Genomic DNA, 26164 nt, shown 5'->3' on the forward strand with positions numbered 1-26164 from the left:
GTGAAGAGTTTTCACTCTGTTCATGCCCCTCATTAGCATTGAATCCTACTGCTACTTTCAGAATAACAGAGCATAAAGTAGGGAGGCCTTCCACAAGAGTCTCGTCTGGTAGTTCAGTAGTACAATGGGCACAAGGGCTTCTTGAATAGCTCTACTGATGCTTGAGAGATTTGGTTGTGTACCTTGCATAGCTTTGGGGGTGTCTATACTGGAAATTTTGAGCTGGAGACTTATTTGAGTGGAACATGTGCTTTGGTTTCACAGAGTCACCCAGAATTCATTTGGGGTGGTGTGATGGGACCTGCTTTTAGGTCCCTCATATGGCCAACTTATGGGGTGTTCTGCAAATTGTTTCCTCTGGAGGCATCACATTAACTATTATGTTCATGTAGCATTCCATCTCTGTGGATGACACAAATGCTATACTCAATGGGGAGTTAACATCATTATTCCTTGAACTTTGATGAATTTTTCAACATGTGAATTGATTATCTAAACTTCAATTTATGTTTCAATCAAGTTTTATGATGCTTTTTTGTTCTTAATTTTTTGTAGAAAATTGATTTGGTCACAGATTAAGATTTGTGTACTGATTATCTAGCATAAATCCCAGTAGGAAAGCCATACAATATGCATATAGTGATCAGCTCAAGGAAGGTTAAATTCAACACCCCTAATTCTTTGGAACTGTATTTATTCATCATGTTTGATCAGTTCTTCATAAAGTATATAAATGATAGGAAACACATTCATACAAGTTTCTGATGTCAAATGATCCAAGTTGATGTTTACCTGCTACACAAATTTGTGTGACCCAAATTTCAATCACCAATCGTATAATTTCATTGCCAACCTTCAAGCTTTAACAGTTCACTTGCTAGTCATTGCAAAATTCATTGGATATGAAAGCCTGATGACATCCAGATTTAACACTCTTCCAAGAGAGAAGATAATATTTTTGCCTTCGGGTGTATCATCGCAAATATGTAGCCTTTTATTTTTCGTAATTGAACTATTACTTCATTTATCACTTTTCTTTGGTCATAGATGTTGTAACTCATTGGCTTCTAATGACCTCCATATAATTCAGTGTTATTTCTTATGATATTTTCCCTTTCAAAAAAAAAAAAGACACTGAGATACTGCTATTTTGTTGTCCGAAAACTCAACTTAATTGATAAGATCGAGCGACCAAACAAATATAAATTTATTTAGACCTATAAAAAAATGACTCAATTGTATTTTCACGTGTGAGATGTGACAATTTTGTCATGTCATTCTCTCTTATCATGTAATCCTGATAGGCCCAATGAAGAGGATAAGCATTGAAAGACACAACTGAACAACCCACAGCTCAAGCACAAGATAAGAACAGGAGTCATGTTGAGAGGGAGTCATCTGAGGCTTAAGGCCAACCATTTTGTTTGCTTTCCCAGCTGTTTGATCCCTCAGACACCCACCTTCTCTCAGTAGTCGCTTTCAGAGACCTGCATCTCAAGTTTTGCCAGCTGAAGGAATGAACACACTCTTTGCAGGTCCACAATCCACATGCTTCCTGCCTTCTCACCATAGCATGAGAACATCTTGTGATCTTTCTTGTGACTGGAGACCAAATCAATTTGTCCTTTTCTTCATTTCTTTGCCATGAACAGATACTGGCTGAAGGCTCTGCACGTAATGAACTTACTTTGCTAGAAAGTAAGCTAGGAGTTACTCCAGATGAACATTCTTTTCAGGTCCCGAGTCCACATGATCTATTACCTCTTCACCATAGCACGAGAGCATCTTCTGATCTCTCTTGTGACTTTGGAACGAACCAAAAAGCATCCAAATCACAGCGTAAACCATAATCTCATCAGCTACATGGCTCCGGGAATCTCACCCTGAAATGTCACTCCTTAGAGTGGAAGCAAGTCAGGTGTCGGAAAGCAGATGTTTACAAGGTTGTTTCTTCTTCTTCACTAAAGAAGACAAACCATGGAAAATATGCTTTTGAAGGGAATTGGAACAAATGAGGATATTTATCTAAGCTTTGTTTACTTGAAGGTAAAGACTGCTCCACCAAATCCAAACAACTCATGCAGATCCAACACAGATAATAATCGCATTAACATGGAACAATGCCTCTAAACTGGGGTCCTTTTAAATTTAACATCACCTGTTACATTGTCAATCACTGTCAATTCATCTGAAAGCTTTGTTTATTGTTAATGCTTTCCCTCATGTAAGAGCAGCTCAACAAATGGAAGTTGAATTAAAGGTGTTAATCTTCCTTCTAATATTATAATAAATTGCGGATCTTTGCCGATTCATCTAAAAGCTTCAGTTCATAGATGAGACAATATTTGGTGATTTATATTCTTAATATGATTATTGCTAAACCCTTTTTGCAGTGAACCAGATCTGAAAGCTATACTTGCTGCAAAAGAGTGATTATATATAGAGCAAATTAACCCCTTTTTTTCAGTTCAAACTGTCATCAAATATGATATTGAATCTTGGTAGGGAGTTTGGAGAATGGTAAAGGAATGAGGAGATACAGAATAAAAATCACAGTATCCTTTTCTGAGCATTTCAATCCCTTGGCAGCTTAACATGCACATAAGGACATCTATCCATCTCAAGGATTTGAGCTTTGGAGCATAATGGTTGTTCAGTCAGTGTGTGTCTCTTAACTTCACAATGCCCAGTCCTAATCATCTTAACCTCAAAGGATGCTAACTAATCCAAACCTTCAAAAGTCATGTAGACAGTGAGTGGGGTTAAACAATGATAGCATTATCTTAGTTAATTGCACATGTTTTGTCGCGATTATGCCTTTTGATGTATACAACAATTCGATAATGGTGCTTTGCTGGTTTCCACCTAAACTCTCTGCCCAAGACTTGTGGTTTCTTGGTCATGGAAGTCACAGAGACAAACACCAATGAGTTAGCAAATAATCCTGGCTTGGGAGCTGTGCCAGAAGGAAGAGATGGACCACTTGAGGATATCTTCTAACATGTACTCAAATTTGTTTCTTCTGTTCCCAAAGGACTGATTGGTACTTTATTCATGTTAAAGTTTCTTGTTTGATGAATAAAGTTCTTGGGTAAACCTATAAACTGGACAATAATTTGGAAGGTAGTACATTAATGTTGGAGCTGTTCAACAGCAAAAATTCACCATGAAGAAAAGAGAGCTCAAAAGGTAAGACTCCTACAAGTTAACATCAAGAGGTTGTCCATGATGGATTGAAGTTTCAAGCAAGAGCAGAATATTTTCTAGTTTTCCCTTTTAAAAGTAGTGAATGCATGTCAGAAGCAATTTCAAATCTTCCAACCATACTCATTGAACATCAATAATGATGGATTGGATAATTGATCTTGTCTGATATCAACAGTGAAGAAAAAGTCATGCATATAGTGGAATTGTCAATGAGAAGCTTCAAGCTTGCTTTGTGTATGCTGAACAGCTCACTCATCTCAGTATGTCTATTGAAAACTATCAAATTATAGCAAACTCTTTGAGAACATGATAGTTGTTGAAAGTTGGATTAGAGAGACATATTAGGTGTTAACTCGTAATCTACAGTTTAATTGTTTATTTATCATGATCATTATCATTATATGAGTTTTTTTTATGTTGATTAAATATTCTATTCAATAATTATTATGGTTATTTTTTAGTGATCAATACTATAGAATATTTGATGAATATTATTTGTAACTACTAAGGTGGCCTAGTAGACTATGGTGTATGAATTATAATAAATATTTTTATTATTTTTATAATATTTTTAAATTATATTTTATATTATTATATTAGTTTAATAATCGCTAAAGTGGTTTTGACAAATAACTTTAAATATTATATTAAATAATTAATCATAAATGATATTAAAAATAATATTCATAATTATATATGATAAGTAGGATGATACTGTTTTAGATATCTTTATATTTTATGTACTATAGTAATACTATTTTGTAAGAATAATATTAATTATTCATAAATAACTTTAAATGAACACTAAATATATTAATATTTTTTTCTAAAAGTAAAATATGTATTATATCAATAATTTATCATATTTTAAAAACTTAAAGTATTAATATTACTTTTTATTTTATAGTGATACTTTATTATATATATTTATCACGCTTTTAATATCCCTATAATTTCTGTTTCAAATTATTTAAAATCGTTAGAGCATATATAACTCTCATTTAGCGTGTCAAATCAAGTGAGAGAATATTAGATCATATGTCCCTATTTAATTGAATAAGATATATTATAAATTTATTTAGATTTAGATTATAATTATAATTATAATTATTAGTCATTAAGAAAAAAAATTCTATGATCCGATATAACCTTTATGATAAAGACACTATTAATTATTTATTTTTGACTTATTATGCTCGTTTATAAATAGACAGAATCTTCTACGAACTCAATATGATAATACAAATATATTTTAGTCTTGTGAAAGATGAAAAGAGAGGCGAAAGAAAATTTAATCTTCAAAATTTTTTTCGTGTAATATCAAAATGCATGCACATCTCATCTTCAATTCATGATTATTGATATTAAGATTTTTCACATAATAATAATAAAAATAATAATATGATTATAATTTTTATATTTACATAGAGTAATTATAAAAGCTTTTTGGTTGAAGTGGTATCAGACTAATCTCTTATGCAATCTCAGTATTTAGATACAATTAGGAAGAAGATAATGGGTCTCCCTCCCGGTGTTTGTTCTGCAGATTTCAAAACAGCCTGCATGTCCATTGCTGTCAAACTTCAAGAACAAGTTCTTATTAATCTAACAGAGCCTGCAGCCACAAGGCTTATTGCGCATTTGCTGTCACAGTCAATGTTTTGCAGGTCCAACATCCTTTCCAACTCGTAGACCAAATCCTGCACAGTGCAGAAGGAAAACACTGTCACCCTTGGTTGGTCCGACACTAGCAACACCTTCAGGGACACTTCCGCCATTTCCTTGCAGTGAAATGGCATCCTGTGCCCACCAATTTTGTTTGTCCCTTGCTTATATAGTTTGAACTGGTGTGTCGTGTGAGAGAAAGAGCGAGGGAGGGAGAGAGAGAGAGAGAGAGAGAGAGAGAGAGAAAGAGAGATGGAATTTGGCGTCAGACAAGAAACTAGATTGCTTGTGGACGAGGGATTAGCTGCCGCGTCTTGTGCTTATTTGCCTCCGTTTGCTTCCACATGTCTATGCAAAATATGCCATGAAGAGGAGGAAGAGAGCTCCACCAGCATGGAAACCCCTTGTGCTTGCTCTGGGACTCTGAAGGTAATTACTTTTAAATGGTTTTTCTCTTCTTGTTAGATTTCCTTGGTGGATTTGGTATGAAGGAAAGGTTTTTATTTTATTGTGATATTGATTTGATGTTCCCCCTTCCAGTTTGCTCACAGAGAGTGCATCCAGAGGTGGTGTGATCAGAAAGGAAGCAATGTTTGTGAAATTTGCCTTCAGGTTAGAGAGAGAAACATGAGTAGTACATGGTTGATACTTTTAAACTGAACTAAACAAGAAAGAATACAGAAACTGGATTATATCTTCTTCAAGGATGAGAAGATATCTAGGTTTCCTTTGCATTTCTTCCCTGACAAATCTCTTCTCAAAAGTCTCTGTACTAAATTTCTATATCTTATTACTTCTTTTTTTTTGCTAATAAGAAGAACCTTGAATTACTAAGAAGAGAGTCTCTACATCTTATACTTATCCAAGCCTAGTTTGCTGATCTTTTTATCCATTTTGTTCTATTTTACAAGTTACTCATTGAAGAAGATCATTGTCAGACTCCATCCATTTGTTTCGGTTCTCCAAATTTCAACAGAAAAGGGCACTTTTATTTATTTCCTATTCAGATTTTTGTGCATGGCTAAATGCAATTTTATGATGACCCTGAAACATGGTTATTATCTTCTTCTGACTTCAAAATTACTTCATTCTGTTGAGATCTTTTGCTGACTTCAGAACTACTACATTTTCTATTCTAAAAGTTTGTTAAAGATAATATCATACTCTCCACTGCCTGTCTCTTTTGTGGTTGCTGAAGTTTGAAGATTTATGGACTAAGACAGTCTCCATCTTATTCAACTCCATTTTGTTGTCCCACTACTAATAGGAAATTTTACTCCATTTTGTTGTCCTCTTAAATCATTCATCCTGTTTTATATTTGAGATCAAGTTTCACATAGTTGATGCACATAACAATCAAATTCTCATATATTTTCCTCTTAATCAAAACTTTTTCTGTTTTAACTCTCTCACAGGTATTTGAACCAGGCTATACTGTTCCTGAAAAGAAGGCCTTGGTGGATGTAGCTGTGACCATCAGGTGACCTTAGCTCCTTCTCTTCAATCAATTTATGCTAGGAAATTAAAGGCCCACTCTGGCTGCAACATGCTCTTTGATTCTGAATTTTTTTCCCAGATACGGAATGATCATATGGCTGCCAGCTAACACCCAATTTCTACTAATTGTGGGCCCTAAAAACAGAAGCTAATTTTGTACCTGTGGTGCTTGCAGCATCTGTTGATCCCTCAATATCCAAGTCATGGATACTGTGGAACCTAACATGTTACTCCATTTTGATCTCATGGGCCTAACTGTTAGCTGTCAATCTGATCATTTCTTATTCTCAATACACAGCAATTATATCTAGAATGATATGGTACAAGATTTAAACTCTGGTGCTGACAAGATTTAACGATGATGCCAGGGAAAGCTTGGAAGCCTCCAGGATTAATTATGATCCAGAAAACCCTGGATCCATCACTGTAACTGATGATGCAGCAGGCCCAGGTTACACTGTGTGTTCCCCTGGATCGCATGGATGTACCTCTTGCTGTCGATCTGTGGTTATCACGGTCAGCAATTTGAATTAGATGTAAACAAGATGATTTATGTATTTGATCTTAGCCTTCTAGTTAATGATGTCTGAAACATATACATGCAGTTCACTATCATGTTGCTGATCAGGCATTTGATTGCTGTCATAATACTTGGGGCTAATCACCACACATTTGGCATCCTCACAGTGAGTGTTGATCTTAGTCTGTGGTCACTGGTACTATTGCTAAGCTACATATTTAGGTTTATTTCGGCACGGTTTACATGTAAATGTTCTGAGAATTTTGTGCAGGTGTTTCTGCTAAGAGCCAGTGGAATTTTACTGCCATTCTATGTAGTAATGTGGTCGATATCAGCAGTTCAACAGGCACAGAAGCAGTATCAGCTGGAGCAACTCCATGTAAGCCATTATAGACATCTCATAGTTAGTATATCATTTTTTTTCAATAAAAACTAGATATTTTGATCTTGCTATAATTTATGATATAGAAAAGAAAACGTAAACAAGAGTTATTATATCATTTTAGATATATCGAATGATCTATGTTTCTGAATTATGTTCTCTTTTTTGTTGAACAGAGGGGAGTTAATTTATTGGTCAATGGAATGGAAGAAAATGAAGTTGAACACAACGCAATCTAAATGCATCCATGATTGTCTATGTCCTTTCCATCTGAACACAATAGCTCTTGCTTTGTTCCTAAAGAAGAAGATGAGCTTGAACACAACACAATCTACTTGCATTATCAATGTCCTTTCCATCTGAAACCAGCAGTTTATATTACTATAGAAGGACCAACACATTGGCTATGATTCTGATACTTTTTCTTGCTTTGTTCCACATGATCTGCACGCAGAGCGACGGCTAGATCAGTGGAATAACTTCTTCATTTGGGTATATGTGTTTCATGAGCACCCCAATGTCTTCAATGTAGAACCATAAAATGTACTTTTGTACATATAAGAAAATGTTATTTAGCTGTGATTTTTCAGCTATGGCACACTTCTTGGTGATGCTTTGGTACAAATTTTACTGCTTTAATAAGGACATTTCTCAAGCAAAGAGCATCGAAAAATTGATTTCAATTAAGAACAGATATCAGAGCTTCCACTGGTGTAATCTTCTGCAGATCTAGACATACATACAGATTTCTCAATAGTGAGATTGAGAACAGATGTTTTGCTGTCTTTCATTCTGTCCAAAATTACTAATTAGGAATTGGATTTTGAATAGGATTTGAGATGAGGATAAAGGGAAGAAAATCCATTCAAGTTAAAGGGCTTATGACAAAGAACAAAAAGCAAAAAAATATTTCTATAGAGATTTTGATGATTTTTATTACAATTTATATAGTTTAAATCATTTTCTAAAAGACTTAATGATTTTTAGCGTATAAGTGACGGGAGTATTAAAAATATCATCATATAGCTTTAACTTTGTGGAAATTGTCATCTAATTAAAGTCTTGATTATAATTTAGCGGAAACACAGTTTAGGGTTTTGCGGTAACAGAGCTGGTGGGTCCGATTTGTGCGCGAATGGGCGTGCTCAAACGGGTGAATCCTGGCTGGACTCGGGCAGCAGAGCTGCACGATATGGGGCAGACGAGTCGTGCGACCCGGTCCGACCCAAACCTTTCCCCTGACGCTGCTCGCTCACCCACCGTTGGCTCGAAAACACGGGCCCAACCGCACTCACTCCCGGCTTCTCTCTATTGGCCTCACACGGTGGCACGACGACGCCGCGGGCCTCCGTCGCCTGCACGCCTCCGCCCATCTCCACTCTCCCGCTCGGCCCATTAAGGCTCCTTCCTGCTCCCGGTACCGGCCCACGTCCCCAGAGCCTCGTTCCGCCGGTCGGTGGAGCATCGACGCCACGCCGGAGGCAATAGCCTCCGCCCAGTCAAGGGCAAGGCAGGAGCAGGGGATGGCCAAGGAGGCCAAGCTGTGGATCGGGCCGGTTCGAGGATCGCCTATGCGAGCTCGTCTCCTTGGGTAAGGCGCTCTACAAGACTGGTCTCATCGTCTACGGACTAATCTTTTTGCTGCAACACTTGACCATAAATTTCGGGAAGCAGATCATGTCAGAACATGATATGTTCACAGAGATCGTTACGAGAATATTCTCGGAGAATATCTCCTGCCTCTTCATGACCATTGAATCTAAGCAAGATTCCCAGTCAAATCCGGCAAGTGTTCGATGGTGGTGTTCTAGGAGATTTCAAGAGATGCTTTCCCAGCTATCGATAGTCGGCAGCTTGAACACGCTTTCTCGAGGCGACAGCTCGACTCCTCCAACCATGGCGCTCCAGCACACAAGACCACCGCATCTGGTTGTCCCACGTGAAGTCATCGCCCACGTCGAGAACCAAATGAACTCGTTCCACGACACCCGTGCCTTCCTCTACAAATAGCCCATTTCAAAGCTGTGATGACCTTCTTTCATTCGTTCGGTCGATCGATTCCAGCTAAGTGTTCTTCTTCATCTCTCTCTGCTTTCCTGTTCTCAAGAGTTAGGGCCTATCTTTGGTTTCTGTACCGTTAATCTGTGGCTGGACCCTTGTTAGGATACAAATCCAGCGTCAAAATCTGATCTTTCGAGGTTGGTTTTGGCTTTTAGGTTGATGATCTTCATCCTCAATCCCCAAAATCTGGTCTTTGGGATCCACCTTTCCGTTTAGAGAGATTACTCTTCTCAAAATCTGTTCCTTGGTCTTCACGTTTGATCTTAAAGAGCGTCGATGATCTTAATTCTGTGGTCTCTAAGTCTGTCGAAAACCGGTTTCTAGCCTTCATGGATCTAGCTACTCTCAGCATCTGCTTCCTCCACTCCTTCTCGGTGGTCCTCCTTTACTGGTCCTATGTGATCTCATGAACTAAAAACCTCACTTCTTGATTGCTTCGTTCAATCCAATTTTGATTAGTTTAGAATCAGAGAACCACCCAGCCAAAGTGGATGTCTTCCTTGCCGAACGACGAGAGGAAGAGGAAGAGGATGCTCTCGAACAGGGAGTCCGCGAGGAGGTCTAGGATGAGGAGGCAGCAGCGTTTGGATGATCTGATGAACCTCGCGGCGCAGCTCAAGCACCAAAACAGTCAGATCAACGCGCAGATCAATCTGGCGACGCAGCAGTACATCACAGTGGAATCAGAGAACGCCATCTTAAGAGCTCAGCTACATGAATTGGCTGAGAGGCTGCACTCTGTGAACTCGGTGCTCCGCATGGTTGAGGAGGTCAGTGGGATGGCCATGGACATACCAGAGATACCAATCCCTCTTCTGAAGCCATGGCAGCTTCCTTCCACATCACAGCCGATCATGGCCAATGCCGACATGTTCCAGTTCTGAGCCATCATTGTTGTGCAAAGAAAGGTCTATCCGATGCTTATGTTTTCGTTTTCCCGAGTCGTATTTAAATTAGTGTGGTTGTTTGTGTTTGAGTCAGTATGTGCTACATGGCTGTGTGCTTATTGTAACATTACCTTGCAGTAAATGTTCAATAGTTTATTGGATTAGATAGCCAAATCAAGGCAGGCATCAAGCGCTAATAATCATGTTGATCATTCTTTTGCACCTGAAATGCAGTACCAATTACTGTCAACTTCGATTTCTTATGCATAAATCTGTGATTGGCAATTGTAAATGCTTTCTATCTGTAGATGTACTTAAAATATGGCAATTTTTATTTCACCTTCCCCCTCTTGTAGTGAAGCTGTTGCAAGCTAGGACTGGTTACTGAAATGTATCATTCATGAACAGCTCAAGATTGCCTTTGATGTTTTGTTTCTTGTAGAAGAGAAGTTGAGCTGTGAGACTCATCCTTATGTATGAACTTAGAAGGTTGAGTTATAGATGACAGCATAAAGCGATAAACTTTTAAAGCTTGATCAATTAACAAGCAAATCTAAGCTTGTATCGATTATCTAGGAAGCCTGAACATCGTTAGATCTGGTGAAGACAGAAAACACAATATATTGTGTGTGGAAAATACCCTATCGATTCCCACAAAGATGATTGATCGATGTTTCTCCAATAGATAAGAACACCAATTTATCTTAATCATTAAACAAACATGCAAGTAAGTGTATAGAGATAATACACTATTTCTGCATGCACTCTGCAGTCGAACAGTGCATGCAATCGCTTCTGCATGCTTGTCTCGGGCCTTCAGTTGTCGTAGGTGCGGCACTCGTCGGTCTCGGGGTTGTCCTTGCAGTAGTTCTCGAGGGGGTCGGAGTTGGCCTTGAGCTTGTCCCGGGCGTGGCTGGCCGCCGCGCTGAGCTCCTCCACCTCGTCCCACGCGGCCGCGCACTCCCCGCTCACCGCGTCGCCCGAGCACGCATCCTCCGCCTTCTTGATGCTCTCCGATACCTTGTCGGAGATGTCGGGCGGAGTCGACGGGGCGCTCGCGGCGAGCACCGCGCGGCGCCGGCCACCGAGAAGCGGGAGGAGCCTCGCATGAGGCCGCTGCGGCCTGGGGAGTTGTGCCTTCGTGGAGACCGCCCCTGTGGTGGAAAGTCTCACGCTGGAAGCAGCTGTTGCCGCCATGAGCATGCACCACCTCTTGCAGTTGGTCCCGATGATAGTACTGTAGCAAAACCAAGATGTGCTGCAGTGCCAGAAGGGAAGAATTAGACTGGTCTTATAGGCATTGGAGAACACTTATCTCTTATCTTCTTCAAGCCAATTGGAGGGCTCTAATATCCACAGGCTTGTAGATATTTACTACAATTTGGAGTGGTGTAGCATGGACAAGTATTGGGTGGTATACTGGTGGCAGATCAACATTTCTGATATTTTCTCATTGTTAGGACTTCAAAAGAGACAACTGCTCCTCATGGTTTAGCAGCTCTCTTCCATTTAGTGTTACTTCACAACAGGAAGAAAAGAAAAAGAGAAGAACTGGCGGTGGTGCTGACCTTGTTTGTCACTCTCATCAATCCAATCAGCTATCTAAATATCCTTGATATTTGAAGCTGTTCTGTCATTCAAAAGAACCAGTGTGATTAAAGGAAAATTGAGAGAGACAGATAAAAATTATTGGGAAAGAAAAGCTAGCAAATCAAAATAAATAATTATATCTTGAAATAATTTTTCCTGGAAGAAAGTTACCTGACGTATGATTGGCGGTACTTGTGGGGCTCGAGTGGGGCCAGCCTGAAGGCCCACGTTGTCCACCTATTAACAGTTAGGTAAACGTCGTCGGGAACGCATTCTGCCGTAGCAAAAGTCGGTGAATACCGATTCGAGAAACTCACGTCACGGTCCCACTCGGTCTACGGTTCACCTCCAATCACAAACAGGGTTGGTGTTAGGGTAAACAACTTGCTCGTGTGCATTGGACGCGCCTCGCGCTTCCAGGGGAGCACAACCTTCCTTGGACCATCGGGGTTTGGGTCCCACACCATGAATTGGGCTCCACGCCTTGGTGACCAAAGGGAGGACACCTTTCTGTGTTTGGTGTCTAGGCGTAGGTGCATGCAATGCAACCACTTATTTTACGGCTCACTGGGATCCAAATCTTCTTGAATTGGAGGGGAAGACCGGCGGTTCGTTCTCTTTCCCTCTCCTCCCGGAGGAAGAACGGAGGTTCGTTTTCTTTACCTCTCTTCCCGTGAGCTAAACAGACTCGGAGAGAGTCGGGGCAGGGTTTTCTCTCGCCTGGGGAAGATGATGGATCTCCAGAAGCGGCGTGTGCAGCTCCTGCTCTTCATCTTCGGTCTAATAGTTCTTAGCATGACAGGTTCGCATTGGTTCGATCTTTTCACTTCACGTCTCCCCTAGTTTTCCTTCTTTTCGGATTGTTTCTTAATTTTGGATTCTGTTTCTCTTGTTTCTTTTTGATCGGAGTTATGGTTTGGGTTTGGGAAATCGTGGTCATTGGCGCTGATTATGCCATTGTGGATGAATAAAAATAAGATTTTGTAGACTTAGTATTTGATAATGGTTTACTTTTAGGGTTTGGGAATACCGTCGGGCCGCAATTCTGGGATAACCGAGGTGCACCATAACGGAACCAAAAGATTTCATGAATGTAATGTCAATATAGCAATTTCCTATTGTAAATGCAATGATGTCATCGAGTAGAGTTTCCAATAAAAGCAGATCAAATCAATGATCAATTGGATGAGAAGGTGCAGCATATGTTCTCGTTTCTAGAATGAATATAGCAGTACAATTCAAGATGTGTTTATTGCTCATATGAGATCACAGGCAACTACTCGAGATTATTGGCCACCAGAAGCTGTTTTGCTGAATGTGATATTTTGTTTTATATGAATAGTATTGGTGCAGATCAGGGGCTGGCTTCTTTGTATTTGTACTTGCCACAACTCTATTTTCTTGAGTCCATACCTACCCTCATACTGTCTAATTACAGGGATACTTCTCCACAGCTTGCAGTGCACCATCATAGAAAAGGGGGTGGGGAAGGGACTGGGAGAAAGAGAAAGTGGGAGGGAGGGACTAGGGTATATTCAGTGAGGTTAATCAGGGGAGGAGAGAGAGAGAGAGAGAGAACCCATGGGTGACACTACAGGCTTGTTTGACAACCATATTGATGTCCTCTGTCTGTTGCATTTGAGGAAAATTGTGGTTTTATCGGCAAACTGTGAGGCGGTTAAGAACGGTGTTGATCATCAATGCCTTTGGAGTTACTATACTAGTTGGTGGTGACAGGGAGGTCATTAAAGGGTAAAAAAAAATCTCCCACTTGAAGGGGGGAAAGCAAGAAGGAGGACAAGAAATAGAGAGGAAATTGTGGCATAGGAGGCACCTGGGGGGCATGTTCAGCCTTTCAAAAAGATATATTATGCCATCAGTAAAGTTACATGACTTGAGTTTCCATGGGTCTCAATTTGGATTGATGGGGATGTGTTAAGAGCAGCCTACTTCGATCAAGAACTCACTCTGAGTTTCAGTTTCGGCATTACTGCTACTATTAATTGACCAAAACCACCAATATTGATCCCATCACATTTTGTCCTCAGATTTCTAATGAATTATGTCAGCAATTTTTGTCATATTGAATTAAAATGATTGAGACTGTTAATCTCAGAATAATGGAATTGCCAACATTATACAATTACTGAAAATGATAAATATTAAATTTTTTTGATAGGGTCCTGATCTAAACAGAAATTAATCCTAAAACTGTTTGCAAGGAAACAATTATCTTTTACCTTTGCTCCTCTGTTATTAAACTAGTCCTATAGTGGCATGGAGAGGCTCATCTTACAGCTTCAGTTAACTGATTGTATCCTCTAAAACTGCCTTCATGCAGCTTTTCAAGTCAACCACTATGATGCATAGTTGACCATTTCTCAGACCCTAATACAGAAAATTCTGCTTCCTGTCCAATCTTCGGTATCGTTTTTGTGGTCTAGGAGAGCCATAAGATAGCACAGTGGTTTTTCTTTTCTTTTTTTTCGTTTTTTCCTCTGTCTCTATCCTTTCTCAGCTTCTTCTCACAATTTAGTTAGATAGCATATTTGATTTGTTGATCTAGGCTGGTGTTAACAATCAAAGACTCCTAACATTAAGCATTTAAGTCTGTTCAGACACTTGGAAGAAAAACAATCATATACTTTGCTTTCAACTTTAGTACTTCCTTACAATTTTGTGCTCAAAAGTCCCCTAAAGTACTTTTTGTGATTACATTGTAGCGCTTGAAGTTATAGACACAGGAAGTGTTTTAGGCTTCATTCTGGTTTGACCTGTCAAATTTAAAGCGAAACCATAAAGTATAAACAGAAGGTTCGGGGTTGACCTTCACATAAAATCTTTATTGGCTAAGATGTCAAGTCTAGTTATACAAAGATTAATATGTTGGCAACGCATGGAACTGAGTAGATCTTCGTTTTCTGGGAATTCATGTTTATAAGTTGTAGCACTAAATGATTTGGCAAGTCCTCAATTCTCATGTCAACACTGCTTGAGCAATTAGATGAGGTGGCCTGCATCTGGATAATTCACATTGCTGTGGAAAAACTGAGCCATTGCCACTTTCATAGCTTGTGTGGATTTTTCAAGCACTTTGCCCAACAGATCTCTGTTATTTGCTTATGTTTGGTTTTTATTGAAAGGAGATATGCTATTCTGAAATTCTATAACACTTAAAGAAAATCTTCAAAGAGTGAAATACTTTTGATTAAAGAAAGTAAGAAACTGCAATATTTGTTTCTTGAAGAGGTTAAGAGTGTGCACAAGGAAGGTGCCTAAAATTTTGTTTTCTTTTGTTTTATTGTTTTCCTTCTTAGTTCTTTGGAGAAAGTGATGCTTTCTTATTCTCCATTCATCTAATTTTCAGCTAACTCTTATTTCCCTTTGTTTTTAATTTCTTTAATGATTTAGCTTTTAAAAGATAGAGAAATCTAGTGATTTACAATTCACTAGATTTAGATTTTAAATTCACTAGATTTCCCTTTGTTTTTAATTTCTTTAATGATTTAGCTTTTAAAAGATAGAGAAATCTAGTGATTTACAATTCAACTCACAAACTGATCTAACCTGAGATCTTCTACATTCCATGGTGCAATTTTGATCATGACAACATAGCCCATGCTCGTGCCTACATGTGGTGTACTCAACTTTGTAGTGCATTTATTTTCAGGTATAAAGAATAATGGTCATATAGAAAAGCTATAAACCTATTGAAAAGGGTCTTTCTTGAAAAGTAATGCTGGATCCTTTAATTCTGTTTGGATTTTGCCAATTGGTAATAAGCTTTTTTTTTTTTTAACACCACCAATGTTAGTTAGTACAACTAAAAAAGCTATTAGTATAGCAAAATATAAAGCTTATGATAATTTTTGTAATAAATTAGGTACTAAAGATGATGAAAGAGATATATATCAAATTGCTAAAATTAAGAAAAGAAAGTGTAAGGATTTAGATAAAATTAGATGTATTAAAGATGAAAATCGAATAATACTTGTTAATGATAACGAGATTAAAGAAAGATGAAAAAACTTATTTTTTTATAAATTATTTAATAAATATTTCACACGGGACTTAAATTTAACGATAAATAATAGTGGTAGATTTAAAAAAAACATAGATTTATTCATAAAATTAGAGTTAATGAAGGAAAATCGTATTAAAGAATATGAAAATAGCTAAGAGTGTGGGGCCCGATGATATTTTTTTTGAGGTCTGGAAAAGTTTAAGGGACAAGAGAGTAGCATGGTTAATTAGCTTATTTAATAAAATCATGAGATTTGGAAGGAAGCCTGATGAATGTTAAAAGAGTTTTTTAGTGTCAATTTATAAAAATAAGGATGATATATAAAATCATTCAAATTATAGAGGAATTAAAATTAAGAGTCATGCTATGAAACCTTGGAAAAGTGTTATTGAAAGTAGGATAAGGCTTGAAACAAATATCTCTAAAAAACAAGTATCAGGAGAAAAAGAAAGATTCGTATAGGTTTTTATTGACTTAGAGAAACCCTATGATAGGGTTTTAAGAGATTTATTATAGTGGGCTTTAGAAAAGAAATATGTATCCACTAATTATATTGATGTTATTAAAGATATGTATAATAATGTAGCTATTAGTTATAGAACTATAGAAAGTATATCTAATGAGTTTCTTATTAGCATAGAATTACACCAAGGATCTGCATTAAGTCCCTATCATTTCACATTGATAATGGATGAACTTTCTGGTCACTTATATAATAGACCTCCATAATGTATGTAATTTGCTATGACATTGTATTAATTGATGAGAGCCTAAGTGAAATTAATTATAAACTTGAGTTATGGAGGCAAACCTTATAAACTAAATGTTATAGATTAAGTAGAAATAAAATTAAATATATAAAATATAATATTGGTGATTTAAAAATAGACAAGAGAAAATAGTTAAATTGGACGAACACTAAGTCTCTTTAAGTAAAAGTTTTAGGTATCTTGGATTAATTATTCAATAAGATAGAGAGATTAATGGAGATATTATTCATAGAATAAAAATAAGATGGTTAAAATGACAAGGGGTATCAAGAGTCTTGTATGATCATCGGATACCTTTGAGATTATGAAAAATAAATTTATAAGATAGCTGTAAGGATGATATATAAAATCATTCAAATTATAGAGAAATTAAAATTAAGAGTGAAACCTTGGAAAAGTGTTATTGAAAGTAGGATTATGCTTGAAACAAATATCTCTAAAAATCAATTTGATTTTATGCTTGAAAAATCAATCATAAAGTTATTTATTTATTAAGACAATTAATGAAAAAGTATCGGGAGAAAAAGAATGATCCGTATAGGTTTTTATTGACTTAGAGAAACCCTATGATAGGGTTTCTAGAGATTTATTATGGTGAGTTTTAGAAAAGAAATGTGTATCTATTGATGTTATTAAATATATGTATAATAATGTAGTTATTAGTTATAGAACTATAAAAAGTGTATCTAATGAGTTTCTTATTAGCATAGAATTACATTAAGGATCCGCATTAAGTCCCTACCATTTCACATTGATAATGGATGAACTTTCTGGTCACTTATATGATAGACCTCCATGATGTATGTTATTTGTTATGACATTGTATTAGTTGATGAGGGCCTAAGTGAAATTAATTATAAACTTGAACTATGGAGGTAAACCTTAGAAACTAAATGTTATAGATTAAGTAGAACTAAAACTAAATATATAAAATGTAATATTGGTGATTCTAGAAATAGACAAGAGAAAATAGTTAAATTGGATGAACAATAAGTCCCTTTAAGTAAAAGTTTTAGGTATCTTGGATCAATTATTCAATTAGATTATTCTGTATAAGTTATTGCTCCAATTGGCCACCTTGACATGACAGTAAAACTATTTACTAAAATGCTATATTTCTTATCCTTGTAGATCTACATCCATTATTGAGACCATCATCTCTTTTTTATATATGCTACTAACTTAGAAAACTATAATATTTTTTCATAAAATGCACCATTTATCTTATGCTTCATTGTGATTACATATTTTATAAGTTTGTCCCCTTTTTCAATTATTCTACTGCCATTGCAGCTGAAAAATTCAGGGAATTAGTCGGAGAAGAAGCTGCATCCAAAAGTGGGAAGTTCACGTTCATGAACTGTTTTGACATGAGATCTGGAAGTCTTGCCTGTGTGAGCAAAGAGGGGGTTAAGCTGTATGTATACAACATCAGGAATGCACATGTGGAAAGAGTAAGGCAGCGAGCTACCGAGATTGCTCTGAGTGAGGCATTGACAGGGGGTGTGAGTACCAGCGTGGCTGTAAAGCAGGCACAGAAAGCTGGAGCAAAAGCTGCAAAGGTAGCTTCCAGGCAGGCCAAGCGCATTTTAGGTCCAATCATATCATCAGGGTGGGATTTCTTTGAAGCCTTATACTTTGAGGGAACCATGACAGAGGGTTTCCTCAGAGGAGCTGGCACGTCATTTGGGACCTATGCAGGAGGATACTTTGGAGAGCAGAGAATGGGAAGATTTGGTTATCTTATGGGAAGCCAACTTGGTAGCTGGGTCGGAGGAAGAATGGGCCTGATGGTATATGATATTATAAATGGAATGGATTACTTGTTACACGTTGTTCGACCGGAAGAAGAAACTAGTTCTTCTACTGATACTTGGGACTCTGGATCAGAAGATGCATATTAACTCGGCAGAAAATTTCTAGTGTGAGAATCCTAGTGAGCAAACTGGTGTTCCAAAACTCCCACTGAAGCTTCCGAGGGCTGGACACACTTTTGAATCAATTACTTCTGCTGGATTCTGATACAGAGTCATGTGTATAATTATTGTTCCCTCGTATTCCGTGTATAATTGGTTTTGGAGTGTCCCTTCCTTGCGGTGGAACAGACGATCAATTGCAGCATGAGTTGAGTGACAGGTAAAAAATGCATGGCATTATTGGTTGAGGGGTTGATGGAGTCTGGTGTTTTCCTATTGCTATTCGAATTAAATTTATCGAAGCTGGTGACAGTTTTGACAAGAAATTTTTTGATGGATGAAGTTTATTTTCGTTTCATCTCTTTGTATAAACATCTGTTTGTGGACTGTCCTTCCCATGCATCAAATACCTGTTGATAAGTAAGTGAAAGTGTTTGTTTTGATTCAACCAAGGATTCTAATGATTAGAATAACCTATTATTTATGCTACTCTTATCTCCCTTTCCATCATGATTTTGGTCCTAACAATTCTTCTTCATCTTATGTTCTTGCGAGGAGAAAATCAATTAAAAATTTACATGATTTGATACTTTTACCTTTGCCCATGAAAAAATTCATGTGATATTAATTAACATTTTTCCTGAAAAGTTGTCAAAAAAGATGTAAAATTGAAAAATTAATTAACAATTAAAATTCATGTGAAATTAATTCATTTGATTTTTAGTTTTCGATTATATATTTTATGCTTCCTTTTATTCTCTAATACATAAATACCTTTTAAAATCGTCTCATTCCTCGATTATCGTCTATTTTCCCTCCCAGCTATCTATCCCGTCGTAACCTTATCGTCTGTTTTCCCTCTTTATCATCTCCTTTCCTTCCATGATATCTTAAATCGCATCATAACCGTGATGAAAAACACCACTTAAAATTCATGTGAAATTAATTAATATTTTTCTTGAAAAATTTTGTCCAAAAAGATGTAAAATTGAAAATTTAATTAACAATTAAAATTCGTGTGAAATTAATTCATTTGATTTTCAGTTTTCAATTATATATTTTATGCTTCCTTTTATTCTTTAATACATAAATAGCTCTTAAAATTGTCTCATTCCTTATCGTCTCATCATCTCTTTTCCCTCCACAATATCTTGCCAGATATCTATCCTGCCATAGCCTTATCGTCTCTTGCATTATAACCGTGATGAAAAAATACCACAAATTGTACAAAAAAACACACCAATTGTTAAAAACTAAACATTAAAGATATCTTTTTAGGAATAGTTAAAAAAGAGAAACATTTCCATGAAAACACCTTATGTTCTAAGTTACATTCAACTGAGGCCAACATCCTTTTGTAAATCCACAGAGAGAACTCTCCTTCCATGGCATTGAAAACTTTAATGGCTGAAGAAGATTGCAAGTCGTTGACCAAGTTGTCACATGACCATTGCCAAACCTTAATGGGTCCACAGTCCACCTAATAATTATAAACATTATATACAAGAATACAAGAAAAACTTGCCTGCAAGCTTCTCATGTCCTTTGTATTCAGGCCTCATCAACATTCAACACAATTTGAGGCTAACAAACTAACGCAACCACACCAAGGCTAATATAGCCTCATCAATCCAACCATTATACACATCATGATAAAGTGCATAGCAAGCTTGCAGTAATGGAGAAAGGAAGGGAAACATTGGAGTGGCTTAAGGACCAATTGTACCACTGTCAAAGTACAACATCGTCCTGCTTGATCCACCACTCACTTCCTCCATTAGCGCGAAGCGCATGTCCTCCGATGGCTTCCAGTGCCTCTTTCTCTGGTTTATGAACCAATTGTTGATTTGCTTCTGGTTGAGACCAGTCTTCTCGGCTAGCTTTGCCTTCTCCTCTTCCTACACAAACCATTTCCATATGGTTAAGACTCGCAACTGGCCGAAATGGAATTAGCTGAAGATGGACTTGTGAAATGAACAAGTCATAGAGATTACTGTTGGATATGGCCATCTGCAATGGCTGTTCCACCAGTCTAATAATGTCAACCTCGCATCCTTTGGTAGCTTCCCCTTCTTCCTCTTTTTCAAGAATTCCTTCCGCAGATTGCTCAGGTAGCCACTGTATTTTGTCAGCAGCATCTGCTTCAATTCATGGTCGGCCATGCGTGAACCACATTCCTGGCCTTCCAAAGTCTCCAAATCCCCGCAACTAAGTTCTTCATCAGAGGATCCAATCACTTCCTCTGGGAAAATTTACAGAAGAGATCATGCCATAAACAAGACCATAATGAAGCACAACTCATAATACCAAACTACACGATAATACATCTTGGTAGTGGTCAGAAGTATAAATAAAAGGATACGTGATAAACAAGTAATATTACAATGTTGTGTAAATCAAGATCAGCAAATATGCAAGTTAGTCACTTGAAACTGTTCGATCCACACCGCAAACCTCTAATGTCTCAGATACAAAAGAAAAATATATCAAACAGCCTTCCTAACACTGATAACTCATTTCAGTATTTTTGGATCTCACCAGCTGTTCAAAGCCTCCAAGAAAATAACAAAACACAAAAGATTTCAATTCTTAACAATTGTTGCCTTCTTATACATAACATTTAAGCGTAAAAATCAACCTATAAAGGTGACAAATAGCTTGGATTTCTAGCTTGAAACTAAAGTAATTTAAGCTTCTCCATTTGGAAAACAGAGCAGAAGACCCACAAATTTAGTAAATAAACATAGAGATCACTGGTATATTCTCCTTTCCTAAGCACGGTGTCCTCATAATTTGGATTTCATCCCTGGAATTCTGTGTCTACTTCTGGAGGATCACATAAACAAAAATCAAATAAAAAATATTTGTAAAGTGGCAGCAGGACTGCATCTTCTACGTGATTTGCTCTGCTTATGCCAACATTCAAAACCTAATAAAAAATAATTCACCCTACAGCTCTTAAGCCAAGACTGTCCTACACTGAATCTCTAGTTTCTACTATTCTAATCCATTCTTTACAATGTCACTTGATCTGGAAAAACAAGGATATTATCTGGCATATGGTAGTTATTATGCATAAGATGCACACGTGAATCACCACAATTTTTTATTTTTACAATCTTCTGAATACTGTCATCCACAGACGTTATAAGTATTCTTTCTCTGCTGGGAAATGCTTAAGATGGTAGAAGAATAATTTCCAACTCCTTAACCAATATTCCACACTCCGTAATTACTTATGTTTCATAAAATAAGTTTTCAAACATTACACAAGCAATAAGCACCCTTACCGAGTTAAGAGCCATTTATCAATAGTTCAACAAACAAATTTACTGATATCTACTGAGAGCGTACTCAGACATGTCCTCTCGTATTGTAATATGCTTACATCAGCAGATTGGTTCTTGCCAAGACCAATTAGGCAAAGTAACACTTATAGCAGATCAACCTTTCCTTGATTGTAACTATTTTATGTTAGATAAGAAATCTTCAGGACACTTCATCCATCTATTTTTAAAGGTTACTGAGACAATTAAAGAATAACTATTGGTGTGTAATCATGAAATAATAATATGCATGTTTGAATTGCTACGAAGGTGGATAATTACACAATCAATTAAACATAAAAAATGTGTGGACACCAAAATTCAAGTGACAAGTTCACAAGATTGCGAAAAATATACCCATAGAAAATATAGCATTTCCTTTTGCCAAGTTGATGGATCACCAGCCAATCACTTAAGAACATGCAATTTTCAACCATAAAACAGTGAAAAGTACACATGATAAGAACAAAGAAATTCGTTATGCTACATGTTGAACTAAAGATAAATATATGACTGCTATTGTGTATATCATTGCTAAATATGTCTTAGCTCATTTAGTAGGTATGTTATAAGCATTAAGTTAACTACCGCTAACAAAATTGTAAGATAAGAATGTAAGTACCACATGGAAAAGATGCCACGATACTAGAGATGAGAATGAGTATGCAACATGGAAAAGGTTCCAATGCTACTAGTATAAAGATAATAGCATTTATAATCATTTTTTGCTATATTCTATACAAACAACAAGATAAATTAATTCTTATAATGTACACCAGATATAAAGGATGGTGAAGTTTCCAGACACGTACGTAATAATCATGACCTAGTTGCTCACTTGGATGTCAGTGTCCAAGTAATTCATACTTAGAGGATCAGGACTCCTCAGATCTGACATTCACTATGACATCTTCAAAGGGTCATTCAGTTCACAGTGAACATAGATTTAGCAAATTAATATGCTTGAATTTTAAGAATGCATGTCGCGATTTCACTTCATCTGCTTAGATGAGCATGGAATAACCTCATGGTGGCTTAACTATCAAAAAAGGATTTCTTTTGTTATTAAAGAGACGGAGAAACGACTTGCAGAACTGAATACAATGTAAGAAGAAAAGATCATCTTCTATTTCAGCTTCATTGTGTGTGAAGAGAGAGAGAGAGAGAGAGAGAGAGAGAGAGGTGTAGTTATTCGCAATTTTCCTCGTGGTGGTTCAATTATCAAATAGGGTTCCTTTTACTATTAAAGAGACAGAGAAATGATTTGCAGTATTAAATCATAGATATCATCACAAATTCGTTAATACAGTGTAAGAAAAAAAAGTGATCATCTTCTTTTTTGGTTTCATGTAAGTGAAGAGAGAGAGAGAGAGAGGTTTCAATATACATAATTTTCTCTACAAAACCAAGCAAATAAAACATGCTCTTTCCTGATAAAACTGAATTAAGTGTCCCAAAAGTAGTAGTATTCTAAATGGCTGATTCTGTGTGAGCATCACTAGCACAAGACAGGTGTGTGAATCATACACTTACCCATCGATCAGATATAAATCGAGAAACAACATGAAGTGCAGTAAGACAGTCCACAAAATCTTCTCAATAAAAACACTAAAAATGTCAACAAACAGATTGGCAGTTTTATCCACAGAAGCCACAGTTCAGCTAGTCTACTAAAGAAGCATTACAATAAGTTATCATCATAATAATCTGAAGAATGTTGAGATAAAATGCTATCGACAGTTCAACATCCAAACGAAGGTGCGCCTAGATGACCAGGATCTTCCAGTAACCCTCATCAACAACGTCATTAATGTGATCAACATTCTCGAGTCATTTTCGGGGGAAAAAGTTCGATCCATCTAACCATTCAGAGTCATCTTCTAGTACCATCATTCTCCATCCCTTTATCAAACATCAAAAGAGCCATTTAATCTGAATACCACAACTGAATTAAGACCACATGACTATGAAGCTAAGCTTGGATCAAGAAAACCCAATTCTTATCGCAGTTTAGGCAAACACAAAATCTACACATATTCCCCAAACAAAATCTGGCTAGAACCCTAGCTTCTCCGTTAGAAATATAAACAGTGGACAACTCCAAGGTCACCTATTTCCAGATTAGCGAGCATTAAGGTTAAAGAATCTTCAATTATAGCATAAAATAGAGAGGAAACAATCCTGAAGAAATGAAAGAGGCCCTTGAAGTCTTCTTCGAACACTGCTGCACTGATGTTAATTGCAGCAGCTTTCCAAGCAAAATCTTCCTAGAACGCTGTTACACATTCTTCAACAGCATCTCCTAAACCTTCAGACGCTTAGAGAGAGAGAGAGAGAGAGATAAGGACAGAACCTACAAAAACCTAAGGTCAACTATCCTAAGATGAACCCTAATCTTTGGCTTAAGTTGGAGGAAAGGAATCGTAAGCCGTACCATAGTATTTTAATAAGAGAGACAGATTCTTCTTTTCCAAATAGGAGATTGATCAGACAACTCCTTCACGACCCTTCAAGATAGAGAAGCCAAGAGCAGGAAGACCTACAACGTTGGACCAATCCCTACGCCACCACCTATTCTGACACATCTGCACCCCATTTGCATGGACACGATTTGACTGCTCACTACCCCAACCCTAACACCCCACCATATCCCTCTTCTTCACCTTTTACACATAGGTTAGGCAATGATCAACAGTTACCAGAAGGCGAGTTCCCGGTGGCAGCGGAGGCTGTGGGAGCGGTGGACGGCCCTTTGCATAGATCGGTGAGCTGCATCTCGATGTGGTTGAGAAACGACGCAGCCTCGTCAAAGGGTTTCAAGAGCTCCTCCTTGTAGCGGACCAAGACATGGCAGTATGATTCCTGCAATCAAGGCTTAGATCACAACAACATTCCTCGATCGTACGAGACCTCAAAAATTAATTAGCATGGAACAAGGCAATAAGATCCACTGCTAATCAATGAAACGAAGCAGCAGCAATGAGAGAAAGGAAGAGGTCGTAGCAGCTTCTCCGAGTCCTCTGCCGTTACCATGAACTCGTCGAGCTCCGGATCCGCCCCAATCTCCCCACCTCCCACGCTCGAGTAACTCTCCTTCCCGATCTCTTCCAAAAGCGTCGCCACCTCCGGCGGCGCCCCCACCTTCATGTACAAGACAGCCACATCACACGCTGAACAGCTCTTAGATTCCTTGTTATCTTTACATTACTGTTCTATATACGTATATACCTTTCGGCACTCGATGTAGGCGGATAGAAGAGTCGGATATCGAGGATGGTTAGCTATCTGAGCTTTAATCAGATCCGTCAGATCCGACACGCCGCCGCTGCTTCCGGTCACCTCCGAGGCGTCGCTGCTCCCTTGGCAGCTGGACGCCGACCCTACGGCCGGCGTGTCTCCTCCCCGCAGGATCCCGGGATGTATGCTATACAAATCTTCCATCTCCTCCTTGCTTCACAGACATGTTGCGTTAAGCTTAGCAGGTAAACAAAAGAACAAGAAGGAATGAGTTCGAACAAAAGAGAACCAGACATGCATAAGACCGGGAGAGAAAGCGTTTGCTTACTAAACGGAAAGATAACGATAGAAATAGCAGACGGAGATGGAGGAATCGGGAAGCCCGGAGGTGCTAAATATGGCAGATTGATGCTAAAAATTGGAGCAACTCCTCTTTTAGAGACAGCGAACCGCAGCTTCCATTTGCCTCCACTGAGAGCAGGAAGAACAAAGTAAGAAGCACAGCAGCACGGAAGAAGTAATCCCATCTCCTACCTTTTCTGTTCTCTTTGGCTTGAAAGAAAAGAATAATCAGTTGTTTTAACTAAAATAAATGGTAAATAAATGAACGAGAGAAGTATAGTTGGATTGTGAGGAAGAGAGAGAGGAAGAGGAGCAGAGGGAGGTGGCGCACGTGGAAGAAGGGTCCTTTATGGCAACCACAGCAGAAGGAACAGTGAGCAAAAGGGAAGAGACCGAGAGGATGGGGAAGGAGAAGGGGCCGCCGTATTTATAGCAGTCCCATCATCATCAAGGGGGACGTCATGATCAGCCACGCGTCGGGCCATGAGACGGCGTCGGCCTGATCGGACGGCCCGGGTGGCTCTCATGGGGAACAGCGTCGGCCCACATGCGAAGCCGGCCACTGTACCTTACTTTTCGTTGCTGTTCTCTTCTGCTTCTCTCGGCGCTTTTCTTCCCCCACCCCCCCCTCCTCTCCCCTCTACCGCCATTACCACGCTCCCCTTGCTCGAGCAGTTCCTGCGACAGATCACCGAAAGCTCTTAATAGGTTCCTTCGACACCATGATGCATGGATGAACG

At 38.0% G+C, this 26164-nt stretch overlaps 4 protein-coding genes across 8 annotated transcripts; 2 read left to right on the forward strand and 2 right to left on the reverse strand.

Annotated features, from left to right (window-relative positions):
* The first annotated feature begins 5054 nt into the window (after nt 1-5054).
* LOC135644123 (uncharacterized) lies at nt 5055-7860 on the forward strand. 2 transcript variants are annotated; one of them, XM_065161577.1, is made up of 7 exons: nt 5055-5301; nt 5413-5484; nt 6288-6352; nt 6738-6885; nt 6975-7085; nt 7161-7268; nt 7448-7860. In XM_065161577.1, the coding sequence occupies exons 1-7, from the start codon at nt 5125-5127 to the stop codon at nt 7508-7510; spliced, it is 744 nt and encodes a 247-aa protein (XP_065017649.1). In that variant the 5' UTR covers nt 5055-5124; the 3' UTR covers nt 7511-7860. The 2 variants fall into 2 exon arrangements, with proteins under 2 accessions (XP_065017649.1, XP_065017650.1); XM_065161578.1 differs by having other exon boundaries at nt 5057-5301; nt 6975-7055.
* A 2960-nt stretch (nt 7861-10820) lies between these two features.
* Nucleotides 10821-11503, reverse strand: LOC103993333 (calvin cycle protein CP12-1, chloroplastic-like). Its single transcript, XM_009413359.3, has one exon. The coding sequence runs from the start codon at nt 11420-11422 to the stop codon at nt 11036-11038; it is 387 nt and encodes a 128-aa protein (XP_009411634.1). The 5' UTR covers nt 11423-11503; the 3' UTR covers nt 10821-11035.
* An 876-nt stretch (nt 11504-12379) lies between these two features.
* LOC135644039 (uncharacterized) lies at nt 12380-18967 on the forward strand. Its single transcript, XM_065161416.1, has 2 exons — nt 12380-12611; nt 17897-18967. Exons 1-2 carry the CDS (start codon nt 12539-12541, stop codon nt 18505-18507), a joined length of 684 nt encoding a protein of 227 aa, XP_065017488.1. The 5' UTR covers nt 12380-12538; the 3' UTR covers nt 18508-18967.
* Nucleotides 18968-19803: 836 nt separating this feature from the next.
* Nucleotides 19804-25870, reverse strand: LOC135644038 (homeobox protein knotted-1-like 1). 4 transcript variants are annotated; one of them, XM_065161412.1, is made up of 7 exons: nt 25756-25870; nt 25411-25553; nt 25074-25296; nt 24876-24986; nt 24545-24707; nt 20514-20761; nt 19804-20417 (listed from the first exon to the last, which is right to left on the reverse strand). In XM_065161412.1, exons 3-7 carry the CDS (start codon nt 25284-25286, stop codon nt 20229-20231), a joined length of 924 nt encoding a protein of 307 aa, XP_065017484.1. In that variant the 5' UTR covers nt 25287-25296; nt 25411-25553; nt 25756-25870; the 3' UTR covers nt 19804-20228. The 4 variants fall into 4 exon arrangements, with proteins under 4 accessions (XP_065017484.1, XP_065017485.1, XP_065017487.1 ...); XM_065161413.1 differs by having other exon boundaries at nt 25617-25756; XM_065161415.1 differs by lacking the exon at nt 25756-25870 and having other exon boundaries at nt 25074-25292; nt 25411-25739.
* Nucleotides 25871-26164: the final 294 nt, after the last annotated feature.

Source organism: Musa acuminata, chromosome BXJ3-8 (genome assembly GCF_036884655.1).
Source record: "Musa acuminata AAA Group cultivar baxijiao chromosome BXJ3-8, Cavendish_Baxijiao_AAA, whole genome shotgun sequence".
Classification (NCBI taxonomy): domain Eukaryota; kingdom Viridiplantae; phylum Streptophyta; class Magnoliopsida; order Zingiberales; family Musaceae; genus Musa; species Musa acuminata.

Excerpts from the sequence above, each read along its gene's own strand:
- LOC103993333 (XM_009413359.3), bottom strand. The coding sequence starts at position 11,422 with ATGCTCATGGCGGCAACAGCTGCTTCCAGCGTGAGACTTTCCACCACA.
- LOC135644038 (XM_065161412.1), bottom strand. The coding sequence starts at position 25,286 with ATGGAAGATTTGTATAGCATACATCCCGGGATCCTGCGGGGAGGAGAC. Across the intron at positions 24,708-24,875 it reads CGGAGCTCGACGAGTTCATG|GAATCATACTGCCATGTCTT; the intron begins GTAACGGCAGAG and ends CCTTGATTGCAG. Across the intron at positions 20,762-24,544 it reads CACCGGGAACTCGCCTTCTG|AGGAAGTGATTGGATCCTCT; the intron begins GTAACTGTTGAT and ends AAATTTTCCCAG.
- LOC135644039 (XM_065161416.1), top strand. The coding sequence starts at position 12,539 with ATGATGGATCTCCAGAAGCGGCGTGTGCAGCTCCTGCTCTTCATCTTC. Across the intron at positions 12,612-17,896 it reads AATAGTTCTTAGCATGACAG|CTGAAAAATTCAGGGAATTA; the intron begins GTTCGCATTGGT and ends CTGCCATTGCAG.
- LOC135644123 (XM_065161577.1), top strand. The coding sequence starts at position 5,125 with ATGGAATTTGGCGTCAGACAAGAAACTAGATTGCTTGTGGACGAGGGA. Across the intron at positions 5,302-5,412 it reads CTTGCTCTGGGACTCTGAAG|TTTGCTCACAGAGAGTGCAT; the intron begins GTAATTACTTTT and ends TCCCCCTTCCAG. Across the intron at positions 6,353-6,737 it reads GATGTAGCTGTGACCATCAG|GGAAAGCTTGGAAGCCTCCA; the intron begins GTGACCTTAGCT and ends CGATGATGCCAG.